Here is a 14,407-nt window from a genome sequence, read left to right as displayed (position 1 = left end):
GCTAGCCGTCCCTAATTTAGCAGTGTAAGACTAGAGGGAAGGCAGCTAGTCATCACCACCCTCCGCCCACTCTTTGGCTACTCTTTTACCAACGAATAGTGGGATTGACCGTCACATTATAACGTCCTCACGGCTGAAAAGGCGAGCATGTTTGGTGAGATGGGTTTCGAACCCGAAACCTTCAGATTGCGAAGATTCAACATACATGTATCCTATGTATGTTAATTTTCAACAACAAGATAAAACTACAGAGAAAAAAATTAAGTATTATACATTTTTTTAAATGTACTGAGAAATACAAAATAATAATAGTGTATATGTGGTAAATGTCACAATATAAATGATAATAATTTAAATCAAGTTATTATTTAATGGCTCGAGATGGGTTTATAGTAAGAGTAGTGCATAATAACATTTCAACCATACCCTATCTATTGTATGCCGCTACCAAACAATCAGCTTGGTTATAAAACACACAGGATCTTTAGAAATCCCTATTTATTTCAGTCTTTTTGAGATAATAAGTCTCGCAAGTTTGTAAAGCATTTTATCTTCTCCTGAGACAAATATTAAATAAAATCAATAAATAGGATTTTAAAGTCATGTAAAGGTTAAAATATTCTATTATTGGTGAAAATGTTTTTTGTAAATTATTTGAAAATCATTTCATTTTGGTATGTGATAAGATTAGTTCTACATCAATCGCGAGTGTATTTGAACTTATCGTTCGTACGTCAAACAAGTGCTCTACCAACCGAAGGGATTGACTCATTTTAATTAAGGTTAAAACTTATAAAAAGTTAAATCCTGCAGTATTGAGTTTATAGATTGGTAGTGTAAATAAAGCGCATATAGGCCTTAGCTTTTGTAAAATATTACATTCTTGTTAATGACAAAGTAATGCGTTGAAAAATGTAGAGTGTATGAGACTGTGCCCAGTCTAAAGGATTTTTTGTTTATATAGTCTTTATACAATTAATTCTGAGTAACTATTTGTTGTGTATTATTAAACATTGGTTTCTTTCAACAACTGGTTTTTGAAAGATTGATTCATTAATTATTAATAGTAAAGCGCTTGTTAACAACTCAAACGTGGGTGCAATAAGTAGAATTTTTTTTTAACAAGTAAAATTATCAAAGAAGCAGGAATTATAGGGGTTCTATTGAAACAAAAGTCAAGTCCTCTGATGCAGCTCCAATGGGCTTTTGTGCCTTAGACCTGTTTGTGAAAGCCGACTTTCGCATGCAGTGCAAGATCTATGAAAAGTTAATCAAAATATGTGTTCTTAAACTAGTATCAGCATCCTAATAAAATGCAAATAATCTTAAGCTATTGTTGTTGTTTTTTTTGTTATTATTATTTTAGTTACTGTTAAGTGCATAGACTATCTGTGCTCTGCCTACCACGTGTATCGAAACTTAGTTTTGCGTCTTAAGCCCGCAGACTTGCGGCTGAGTTATTGGATGTTAACCTTAACCTAGAAAAACGTCATCAAGGACTTAAAGCAATATAAGGTAGTTAAATACTACAATATTGACGAATTTAACATAATACAATGTATCCAATACTACAATGTTTCAAGCCATATATTTTCTTCTTAGCGAAGTAAGTTTTAATTAAGTTTAAATAAAAGTACTAAAATGATGTGTAAATATAAATCTGTCTTGTATCTTTTTCTAGCAGACATTCTGGAGTTCCTGGAAATATCAGTGCGCCGCGTTTGAATGAGATAACCATTGATGTTGAGGCAGCATCATTGTGGTGACGTCTTTGTTCGTTATGTTCCATGGTTCCTATCTCATATGAGTAGAAATGTTACAAAGCTGTAGTGAATGATACAGTAATCAATACATAGGGCTTTCTAGTGGTTGTGTTATTAACTCTTTCGTTGAAATGTAAGTCAACCTGAACTGTACTTCGGTAACATTTCAATACGTGGATGTCATCTAGTGGCTTTCAACAACCATTAAATGTGAATATATGTATAGTAAGAACATTATGACTGATGAATATGCCCAGATACTTAATAATTTATGTCGTAGTAGAAACTAATGTATATTTTGTATTTTATTGTAATATACATATAGAAACAGTATTGTTGTTCAAATGGTTTTTTACAAAGGCTACTTAATTTAGACGCTTACTAAATGCTGTGACATGTCGTTCGGAAATATATAAATTATAAAATAGCTATACATAACTTGAAGAAAACAATTTTTGACAAGAAGGCAGAAACCAAAGTCCTCAAACTGCAGTAATTACTAAAGAAGACATTCCATATGTTTAAGTATGTCTTTCAATTTTTTGTTTCCTCTGCAACATTCTGTCAGTAAGGTTGTTCTAAACTTGACATACGTAACATGCTACAAAACCTAAGTAAAATAAAACTGTCTTTGTTTTCACTTATAAGGAGCAAAATTTAAAAATCCATTAATGATAATTTCTTATTTAATTTTAAGACGTTGAATGTTACTGACTACGTGTTTAAAATTATTTTAATTAATTTTACACGTTTGTGTTTGGAAAAAAGAAAGATTGGCAGGGTTAGTTTGAAAAAATGCCCCCAATGGCACAGCGGTATGTCTGTGGACTTACAACCGGGTTTCGATACCCGTGTGGGCAGAGCACAGATAGCCCATTGTGTAGCATTGTGCTTAACTTCAAACAAACAAACAAAGTTGGAAAAGTTTCGTTATTATCAAGTTATTGTCATTAAATGCAGTTAAAGTATGTGTATAAGGTTTAGAAGAAGAAAAACTTGTGCAAGTGTCTATTTGTTTTAATGAAAATGTATGCTATATATGTTTATGAAAGTGAAAAATAAATATTTTACCAACAAGTTTTAATATATTCCTTTGTCTTTATTCATGTTTGATTGTTTACTACATGCTTCGATAAACTGAAGACTTACTTCAAAATGTTCAAAGCACCAGACCTTCCCAACACTGTTTTCTGCTAATATAACGCTACCACACACCTTAAAAATGCATACAACCTTTATATAACAAGTAAATTATAATATATTGTAAACCATGTTAAACATTTTTTTGTCAGTCTTGAGCATTTCTGTTAGTGGCACTTACGACACTTTGGAATTTATTACTCTTTTTCGTTATCTGTCACTAAGTAGCTTTGGAACTTTGTTTAAATTCAGGCATTTCACAGGGATGCAGAGTTGATGAATTAATTGACTTTACACTTGGTTATATCTTAGTGATGTTCATCAATACAATTGCGGTTTACTAATGATGAATTTTAATAATAAAGTAATAACCATAATAAGCTACAATATTCCACACCTCCAACTATTTATGTACCAGTTGGCTTGGTTGAAAGAATTTAATGAAGAGGCCTTTTAAAGCAAGCATGGAAAAGTCCAGACTGTAATAAGCTTGATAATGTAAAATGGGAAAAAGAAACACACTTCTGACGTTAAGATCAAATCTCTCTATTTTAGAGTAAACGTAAATTTGTAACATCAGAAATTTCTTTGTATAAAATTAAAAACAACTTCGTATCAATTCCTTATACATCAATTTAACGACTCAGCTTATAGATGAGCAAACTCCCTTTTATATGGAAGCTTTGCTTATCATTGGCCCTTGTTATGACCTTAAACAAATTAGAATTGATTACCACGCCACGTTCTCTTAGGGCATATTCAACTATTCCAGACTTAACAGGGGATTTTATATTAGCATATATTTTCACGCGTGTTATCAATCTTCTTTTAGTAAAACTGTTGAAACCTTGTTGACAGCAAGGCAGGTAAATTTATGGACTACAAATAAGGATTGCAAAGCAGAAATTTGGTCCTTAAGTCTAAAACGGATTGTAGACGACAATAATTAGGTTTAAATGTATATCTCAATTTTATCTGTGGATACACCTTTTAACAATATTATTTAACTGATTTTTAATAATTAAAGAGTATTTACTAATATATGGTAAAGTGATAATTACAGAATACTTTAAATTTATCCGGTGTACTGACAATTGGTTTATTTAAGTAATTACGAAGTATTCCACCAATAACAAAAATAGGAGAGTCATTCTTACATAAAGTGGGCCCGGCATGGCCAGGTGGTTAGGGCACTCGACTCGCAATCTGTGGGTCGCGGGTTCGAATCCCCGTCAAACCAAACATGTTCGCCTTTTCAGCCGTGGGGGCGTTATAATGTGACGGTCAATCCCACTATTCGTTGGTAAAAGAGTAGCCCAAGAGTTGGCGGTGGGTGGTGATGACCTTCCCTCTAGTTTTACACTGCTAAATTAGGGACGGCTAGCGCAGATAGCCCTCGTGTAGCTTTGCGCGAAATTCAAAACAAACAAACAGACTTACATAAAACTATTTGATGTTATTGAATTCTTTATGCAACATTTCATGTATGCTAGATAGTTTATAAACACAATGAAACAATATTTCAACCAGATTTTATTTAAACAAATTAGGAACGAAGCTTTCAAAATTTAAATACTAGCATGTAAATGTCTTTTTTCGTGGCACACTTCATATACGAAATTACCGTTATTATTACTGATTAAAGTGTTCAAAAAAGAAAGTTTATAATCTTCCCGATGTCCTACCGTAAACTTTATCCTTCTGGCTCCACTATTCAAGCATTGAAGAATTGAGAAGCCCGACCAGAATTCTCAAAGATGGTAAAAGTGTCATTAATATACCTCTGCTAGTAAAGAGATTTAAACTGTTGTGGCCAATTTTCTAACCACTGTTTTTCATAAAAACACAAGAAAGATTGGCCTAAGATGGTTCCAATTTCGAATCCATAATAATGCCATTAGTTTTATCAAAAAGTTCTCCACTTAAAAGAAAGTGTGATTCTTCTTTGACTGTTAAGACTGATTTGGAAACATCGTTGTAAACAGGTTGACACTTAGCTGGCCCGGCATGGCCAGGTGGTTAGGGCGTTCGACTAAGGTTACACATGTACCCTATGTATGTTAACATTTACAAACAGTTGGTTGAAGATTCAATAATTTAGGTTACACATGTACCCTATGTATGTTAACATTTACAAACAGTTGGTTCACACAGTGTAATAGAATGTTAACAGACCAAGTTCTAAATACAATGAGGTTACAACTGTAATATTTATTGTTTATCTGGTATTGGTTGATAATTCCTGTTTCGCCCTCTACCTAAGCTTTTTAAAGGAACACCAAATTTCTATAAGAAAACTTACTTCAAGGGGTAATGATACCATCTTTTACACTAGAAGTATGTTGTTTTTTAATTACTACTAGTTAATAATACTTACACAAGCGGATAATCCGTTTGAAACTATGTCACCTCAGTGTAATTGGTTGACACCATTGTTTTGGTTTTTGAGTTATCGTGTAATAAAAAAGAAGCAAAGAAAGAAGAACAAGAAACTCAACATTTTTTGCTATGATAATTACAGACGTTTCCAGACTCAGTCATTACATAGATATTGTTATAAAAGGAAACACTGTATAGTATTGTAAAGTTCTGCTGACCTATTGAGGAGATATTTAAAATATCACTTTGATGAACAATCTGAGTCATCCCTACATAAGCAGTGCTACTGCCTGCCTGATAACAATTTGAATATTTTAAACTACGAAATAGAAAGTTACTTTTGATGGCATCATCACATTTATTAATAATATATGTCATTAAAATGTAGATGCATAACATCTCAATCAAATTCTAATTTTGAAAAGATAATGTGATGAAACCCATGGTGGGCACAGCACAGATAGACCATTGTGTAGCTTTGTGCTTAACTACAAACAAACAAAATAAAATAAATGTTGTGATCAAAGTTATTAACTCAATTGATGTTGTTGTTGTTTTTTGTTTGTTTGCTTTTTTAAACCAGTGAATGAACGGCTTCAGGTTATACAGATTTCTTTTTTCCCTCTCATTTCTTGGATATATTATGGGAGAGAAGATAAACCTGATTTTGGGGCGCCAAGGCCCCTCAAATTAAAATCTTTTATATCACTTCCGTTAAAAATGCTTGAAAAAAAAATGACTCCGATGCAAAGACAATTTTCGTTATGACTGAATTTTTTTTAAATTTTAGTTGTTTGTCAAGCACAAAGCTACACAACGGGCTATTTGTGCTCTGCCCACCACGGGTATCGAAATACTATTTTTAGCGTAAAAAACCTTCAGACTTATTGTTGAGCCAGGATGGGAGGCAAATATTTTAATGAAATAATAAAAATGTTGAATAAGAATAAGTTTTTTACATTTATAACAAAAGTTTGTTTGTTTGTTTTTAATTATGCACAAAGCTACACAAGGGCTATCTGTGTTCTGCCCACCACGGGTATCGAAACCCGGTTTCTAGCGTTGTAAGTCCGCAGGCATACCGCTGTGCCACTGGGGGGCATATAATAAAAGAAAAACTGCATTGATCTGTACGATTTACAAGTCTGTTCGTTCAAGTCAACAATTTAATTTTTAAAAAAATTATTGTAACTCATTGAGCTCACTCAACCTTCCCATACTGAATATAATATACGCATGAACGCAATTTAGGATTTCCGGGCTTAATAAGAACTTGCAAACTTTTATTGTAGGAACTTCGTTACTTTATTCAGGCCGTTGTTGAGCGTTTCTTAAGTTTGTATATATGAATACCAGAGAAATAGAGAATTAATACATTAAACCACAGAAAAGTCACCTTAGTAGCAAAGTAGCGGAGAACTGTCTAGGGTGGAGTCTGAGGTCAGAACGTGCTTCTTGTCTTTCAGATGTATTTTAAGCATAAACTTTTAAATTAAAGGTCAAGTTCCTTCTTTGTTTGGGCAATGGGCGGGTGATATTGCTAATAAGGTCGAGCGAGAGTCATTGAACTTGTACATCTGTGTTCATCAGGATTCAGGAAAGATTACCAATAACTTCTGATTAAAGCAACCTACCATCAGAACTAATATTGAACCTAGTAAACGATGTAACTAAGTTAATAAACGTGTGTTTATCTAGAAAGATGGAATGGGCAAAATAAAATTATAATGATTAGAAAACATTACATCATCATTTTGGTACCGTCATTATTCTCAGACTTTTCGGTCTTAATCAGAATTATCGTGGGGAAGTATGAATCTGATTCAACTCTGCAAACTTTTTAAATCAACTGTTGCTTTTTGATATTTTTCATTCGCGCGAATATTCGTAAGGTATCATTTTAAATAATATTTATTTTACTTACATCTGAGATTGGAATAGTTATGATATTTCGTTATAAATAAGTTTCTAAACAATAGTCATTCGTCTGTCCCACAACACTCAAGAAGCGATTTTGACTATCACTACTGTAACTTGTTACTATATTAACACTGGTTTGTAATGAACTAACAGTGGGATCAAAACACGTTAGCCACATATTATTAAAAACACGCTCGGATCAATGACACAGAGATTTCTCCGAGCAGAAAACACCCTTTGGCATTTGATGTGGGTCACTGGCTTGACAACTACGAAAGTTCGACGGTGTTTTTGTGGCGAGGGAGTATGAATGTAAGCGTGACGGTGGCCCAGAAACCTGCTTATCTGCAATACTGTGGCAAAAACTACAACAACTGGAAGTGAAAAATACGTCGATATAGATAGGTTTAAAAACTGGGTGTGGCTGATGTTAGGCTGTGTCTAAGCGGAGAAATTGGTTAAAACAGAAGTTAAAGCCTTTAGGGAACAATGGGACAGAGTAAACGCGACTTGGGTTCCGACTGAAGGTGAAGGTACGAGTTTCTCTGCTTTTTTTTTCCTCTGATATGACTTGGGTCAGCGACCTCTTGTGATGAACAGTCATATCAAATAAATAGTAAGAATATGTATTTCTTACAGACTAAGCAGTATAAATAATACTAGCCGCTACCCGCAAAACATTTGTAGTAGTTTTCATGCCCTTCTCCTGAATTTTCCTTATTCTGTCATTTTCACGCACTCCATTTAAGCTACGCTTTCTTGCAGGCATCATGTGTTACATTGATAAATCCTGTTCTATTTGAAATAGTTTTACACAGTCAGACAAACAAACTCGTATAGACGTATTTTTATTTAATAAAACTACACATAAAGTAAACAATAAAGTATAGTAATGGTTATAATAGTGTGAAACACTTATGACCGTTCGGTGATGACTCGGGTTTTACGAGTTGAAACAAAGAAACTCACTAAAACGAAGAATAAAACCTGTAGTAAAGAAAAAAGTAGCTGAAAGGTGTATTTTGCAAATTGCAGAGCTAACAAAAAAAAAGCCGAATACCAATATAAGAAAGTTAATTCTTTGATATACTATTCACGTATCTTATTTAGATTAAGAGCATTATCAGCTATATTGTTAAGTGACTTGCCTTTTTTTTTCTTTTATTAAATTAATACATTAGTTTTATACATGATTAAATAATGAAACTTATCAGATGAGAACAAAAACGTACCTCAATTTCTTTTCACGAGAAATAACCTGCTTGTCAATTGACCCAGTTTTTATGTTCTATAGAAAATAAATCAGCAGTTCTTTCAAATCAAATTCAAAATGCTGGTGTTGAGGCGATATAAGTTTTATATCCATAAAAGAAAGTTAGTGTTGTTAAACAAAAATATTTGAACAATTCTCTGGGAATTCTGTAGAATATAACAGTTTTTCGACTAGCCGTGATACAAACAACCCGTTTTAAAAAAAAAATCAAAATTTGAAAATAAATTCATTTCATACTTACAAAATTACCATAGATATGATTTCAACAATAAACTAGTAAAGAGGACGTGTATGGAGAGGTTTTGTGGCAAACTGTTCTTATACGGTCAGTAATAACAGTCACAGTACAAATCATTTTGTGTGCTATTGGAAGTGTGGAGTAGTAACTCGACCGAAATGTTTAATTTACATAGGCTTAAATCGATCGTGTAATATTGGCGTTGTGTAATATACACGCACGAGGCATGTTTGCTTTGTTCGTTGTTGTTATATGCGTATAAGCTCATAACAAACTGGAGTGTCTACTATATCCCAAGGTCAATGATCTGATCGCTGTTGAGGTAACTGAGCTACTTAACGACAGGTATTGTACGTTCATTGATTTAATTCAGGCCTTGTCCCTTTTTCCATATTAGGGTTAGAAACTGGGTCATTTGATTTCCGTTATCTTTTTCATAATATATTTCAACAGAAAAGCTTCCGTAGGTGTACAGATTAATTGTCATCATTACTTTCTTATTTATAATTCATTTTTAAAACTTGTGTTATATTGTATAAATGGAGTCTGCAAATAAGAAAATATCTTTCAATAATAATTCACTTTGCATGTAGAAACAACTGTTTGTGTGATTGAAAACTAAAAAAAAAAAGTTCATTCTATGCTGGCATTTCAAAAATGGTAAGAACAACATTTGTAAAAAAACACGTGTTTATTAAGACACCTTTTAGATAGGTTTTCGAGGACTGTCTTTAAAATTAGAATTATGTTGTCTTAGAATTATGTTATAAATAATTTGCTTATTTGTTTTTAGCTATTCACGCAAAGCTACTCAAAGGTTATCTACTCTGGTTGGCCCTAATTTTTAACTGATAGGCTAGAGGGAAGAAAGCTAGGTAACAGCACTTACTGTATACTCTTCGGTTACTCTTATTTGACCGAATAGTGAGATTTGACCATCGCCCATATAACGCATCCACGGCTCCAAAGAGCAGAGAGCAGTTTTTGAAGCCCACCAGTGGCACAGCGGTATGTCTGTGAACTTACAACTCTATAAACCGGGTTTCGATACCAGTGGTGGGCAGATCACAGATAGCCCATTCTGAAGCTTTGTGCATAACTACAAACAAACAAACAGTTTTTGAAGACTGTAACAGGAGAGGAACGCTGAACCTTAAAATTCATAGTCCAGCATGCTAGCCACTGGGCCACGTTCGGCCTCTATAGATGACCATCAGAAAATGATGCAGAAATTAACATTTTACTTTAAGCGAAATTGTTAATAAAATATTAGTTTAGCACAACCTCATGCATAGTAAAGAAATGATTAACCAGACTCTAGACGAAACATCCTTTTGACTAAGAATGACTTGTAAACATTTGTAAGGTCTACAAACAAATTATATTTTCCCTATGACTTAAGTCTTAGAATGAACTATGTAATTTCCACAAGCGAGGACTGTTATCCAGTAGTGAATTCACTTGGTGATGTTGTTGTAAGCATAAAGCGAAATAAAGAAGTCAACAACAATATATTTACGATATTCAAACATAAGGAATAAAACCTAATGAAATATTTATTAAATTTATCCATTGATAAACTTAACATTTTATTATTACAGTGTACCACTTTCAACATGCTTATTTCTTGATTCCTTGAAATTTTCGCCAAAAAAGATATATTTTTATTTACCAATAGCTTGTTGTCAGACTTAATTCTGTCGTCTTTATTAAAACCATTTCACAGCCTGCTTAGATTTGTTTTCATCACACCACACTAATGACGATATAGTTCCATCTCAGTATTTTCAACCGGAACTGCACATTATGCGACACGTGGGCTAAACGTTCAAGTCAGAGAACCCTAGGTTCAGGCGTAGCCATTCCTAATTTTCAACAGCTGACCTGAAGGAGAGCAACCAGTCAATAGTACCAACCGCCTATAAGGTTACTCTTAATCTTATAGCGGGATTGATTGTTACTATTATAACAAACAGTTTCAATAGCATATCGCATTTCTAACCTTGGATCTTCTGATACGCACCCTGGCACGCTAGTTACTAGGACACTACCGGCCCAAACTTTAAACTATCCTCTTTATTACAGTGATTATTTTTACTTCTCAACTTTGAAACTGGTGAAACAGTTTATTCTAGTAGACTGGGTCATTTAAAATTTTGAAATGTTTTAAATATAGTGTAAAGTATTTATTTTCAGACGGCTACAGTATATACTAATGGAGCTGTTGTTGTTCTGCATTTAATAGAATGTTTTTGTTTATGTCTTTAACGAAATAAAATTCTTGTTTTTTAATACAGGTGTTATTGCTGTATTAGTCGGAACAACAGTTGCTATTGTAGACACGGCATTCCCGAACAAATTTTCCACCATTTTGGAGGTCGATTACGACACCCCCTACCGGTACTTTGTTGGCCAAGACCACAGTGTTTTTAATAAAACCGAGAAAACTTCCTTGGAGTTACAAACAGTTACCCAGTCTGTAGATGCTGCTGAACCAGGCACTAGCAGGGCTGGGGTCGATAATGTAGCTTATGAAAACGATGACAGTGATATCAGTGCAACTTTCAATGGTAAACGTGCTGTTAGTCTGAAATATTTTGGAAAACTCGTTCATCACGAAGATTTGGGAAATGGATCAGTTTCACCTTTAAACCGGTATATTCTTAGATTTTGTTTTTAGTATTTTATAAGGGAAATAACCTTATTTACGCATATTCAATAAAAAACAAAAAACTATATTTTGAAAGATGCAATTCATTTACAAACAGTTGGTTGAAGATTCAATAATTTAGGTTACACATGTACCCTATGTATGTTAACATTTACAAACAGTTGGTTGAAGATTCAATAATTTAGGTTACACATGTACCCTATGTATATTAACATTTACAAACAGTTGGTTGAAGATTCAATAATTTAGGTTACACATGTACCCTATGTATGTTAACATTTACAAACAGTTGGTTGAAGATTCAATAATTTAGGTTACACATGTACCCTGTGTTTGTTAACATTTACAAACAGTTGGTTGAAGATTTAATAATTTAGGTTACACATGTACCCTGTGTTTGTTAACATTTACAAACAGTTGGTTGAAGATTCAATAATTTGAATTATTGCAAATTTTACGTACAATATCTTACATACTCACGTGATATAAGCAAGGATGTAAAAATTAAATATATACAAGTAAAATAGGAAGTAAATTTAGGGATGACTAACACCAATCCTTCACAAAGGATGTAAACAATATAATAGGGATGACATTTGCGTTATCCCTCCATAACAGCACAGGGGGGGGGGATTCGACAAAACTTGATTTTATGTAAGTTAATGAGTGTGGTGAAAACGTAATGGTTAAAACGGCCATATAAATATGTATATATATATATAATAACTAAAAAGTATCATTAGCCAGATTGTTTTAGTTTACAATAATACATCTAGGTAATTGCAGGATAACTGAAGGAAAATTTAAACACAGCTACAAAGAAATACTATGCCTACACAAAGGCGTAGGTTGAGGGGGTGGGGAATACGAACGACCCCCTCCGCGCAGGAGATAAGAATTCCGCTTCTCAAGCACAGAAATAAATCAACCTGTTTTTACCCTCGTGAATCATAAGTTTTTGACTTGTGAAAAATAATGTTGGTTCGTACTTCAACAATCGTTCATACACAGTTTAATCGGTATATGGTTTGCATTACCAATAGAAAGCAGTTTGCATTAAATAAAATTTACACATGTGAAGGATATTCTATAATAAATGAAATTCCCTTTGTACGCGTTCACTATTTTATATTGTTATAATTATGAACAACAAAAAGTATAAGCGAGAGTAATTTAAATCAGTATTTACAAATTTGTAACAGCAATGATAAGGATGTGTTTTATATATTTTTTAAATTAGTGAGTTCAATACTAAATACCAATGATATATAAAATGATCATGGCAAAAATAATATTCACAAAAATATTTGTTATAGGGTACCGTCCATTAGAAGAAATAGCGAAATATATATAATCCATTCAAATTTGAGTCCTACAAGCAGAATTCAGTTTCTAGAATTCTGCTTAAAGAAGGTACCAGAAGTAGTTTAAAACACTTAGTACGTGTGATTGTAAAATGTAGTAATCGTTAACATAATTATTTTGGATATTAAGATCACATCTTTCCTTCAATAGAATAATAATGATGATTTTTGAAATATTTGACGAGTTTGCATCCAGAGTTGAAAATTATATTCAAAACTAAAAGATAACCTCTTCAGACTTCAGAGAATTAAAATTGTGAGCAGGCAAATTATTTGTGTAAATGTTCACCTTAACATTGAAAAAGAAAAAAAAAGGTGGTCATTATTTGAAGGGACAAAAGCTGTTCTGGAGAGAATCTTGTTTAAAAAAATATTTAATTCATTAGATATTTTATTTTTTGTCAAAGAAAAATAGTGTTGTTGTTAACCCTTTCTGTCGATAAATAAAAGAGACCCAGAAAACATAAATGTTTTTTTTTTATGATTATAGGAAAGAACAAACACTTGATTAGTCTGAGAACATTAATCAAGAAGCCGAATAAAACATAAAATTAACACCTTCCGTGATCTGCCTGAGATAACTCGGGCACTCTAAATGTTTTAACATCTATTTGCTCTAGTTAGTTCGGGCAAACCATTTCTCACCGTACTTGCCAGAATTTTTTATTATCATGTTATTATGGATTACAACAGGGTATCGAAACGTGAGATAAAAAAACTGCCTTTTCTGGAGCTCATTTCCAAAACAAAAACAAACCTGACACGGAAGAGGTTAAGAGCCGAATATTTGTTTTCTATTATTGATAAAATACTTAATACTGTTTGAAATATTATAAATTGTTAATTTTTGTTATGAATTATCTTCACCAGGACAGCCTTCTTCTTGTGGTTAGTGATGAACATCCTCTTGTGCACTGTCCCCAGGTACGGGGCTTACTGTATGCAACTTACTGGCGGAATCATGCTCCTCACCAACGCCATTTATACTCTCCTGTTACCAAGGAAGCCTTTAGTCATACCTTTTGAAGGAGGACTTCTCAGGTTCCATTATGGGTGGTGCTTTTGGCTAGTGTTAGCAGCTGGTATGTTGATTTTTTATTGTACCATTTTGTGTGAGACAAGCAAATGAATGTGATTTATACCATCAGATTCAATACAAGTTAAAGTACACAAACAATTATGAAAATATCAAGTTTAATATCCAGTTCTAAAGTTAGCTAGAATTAATATATTTAACAGTGAAATAGTAGTACACTCAAATGAATAGGACAGTAGTAAAACACACAGTCCAGTAGGACATTTTTTTTTTAGTAAAAACAGAGTCTGTGGTGATAATTTTAATGATATTTATGGCCGTTTTAACCATTACATTTTCACCACACTCATTAACTTACATAAAATCAAGTTTTGTCGAATCCCCCCCCCCCTTTTTTTAGTAAAAACAGAGTCTGCGGTGATAATTTTAATGATATTTATGGCCGTTTTAACCATTACATTTTCACCACACTCATTAACTTACATAAAATCAAGTTTTTTCGAATCCCCCTTCCTTTTTTTTAGTAAAAACAGGGTCTGCGGTGATCATTTTAATGATATTTATGGCCGTTTTAACCATTACATTTTCACCACACTCATTAACTTACATAAAATTAAGTTTTT

General features: G+C 33.0%; 1 protein-coding gene across 1 annotated transcript in view; it reads left to right on the top strand.

Moving 5' to 3' along the window:
* Positions 1-13,877, top strand: part of LOC106478455 (dual oxidase maturation factor 1-like) — a 35,721-nt gene extending 21,844 nt beyond the window's left edge. Inside the window, exon 7 of the mRNA XM_022382061.1 lies at positions 13,619-13,877. Within this exon, the coding sequence (XP_022237769.1) occupies positions 13,619-13,877 (259 nt within the window). The remainder of the gene's footprint in view (positions 1-13,618) is intronic.
* Positions 13,878-14,407: the final 530 nt, after the last annotated feature.

The sequence above is a fragment of the Limulus polyphemus genome, unplaced genomic scaffold (genome assembly GCF_000517525.1).
Source record: "Limulus polyphemus unplaced genomic scaffold, Limulus_polyphemus-2.1.2 Scaffold213, whole genome shotgun sequence".
Taxonomy (NCBI): domain Eukaryota; kingdom Metazoa; phylum Arthropoda; class Merostomata; order Xiphosura; family Limulidae; genus Limulus; species Limulus polyphemus.
This window is presented reverse-complemented; position numbering and strand designations above follow the sequence as displayed.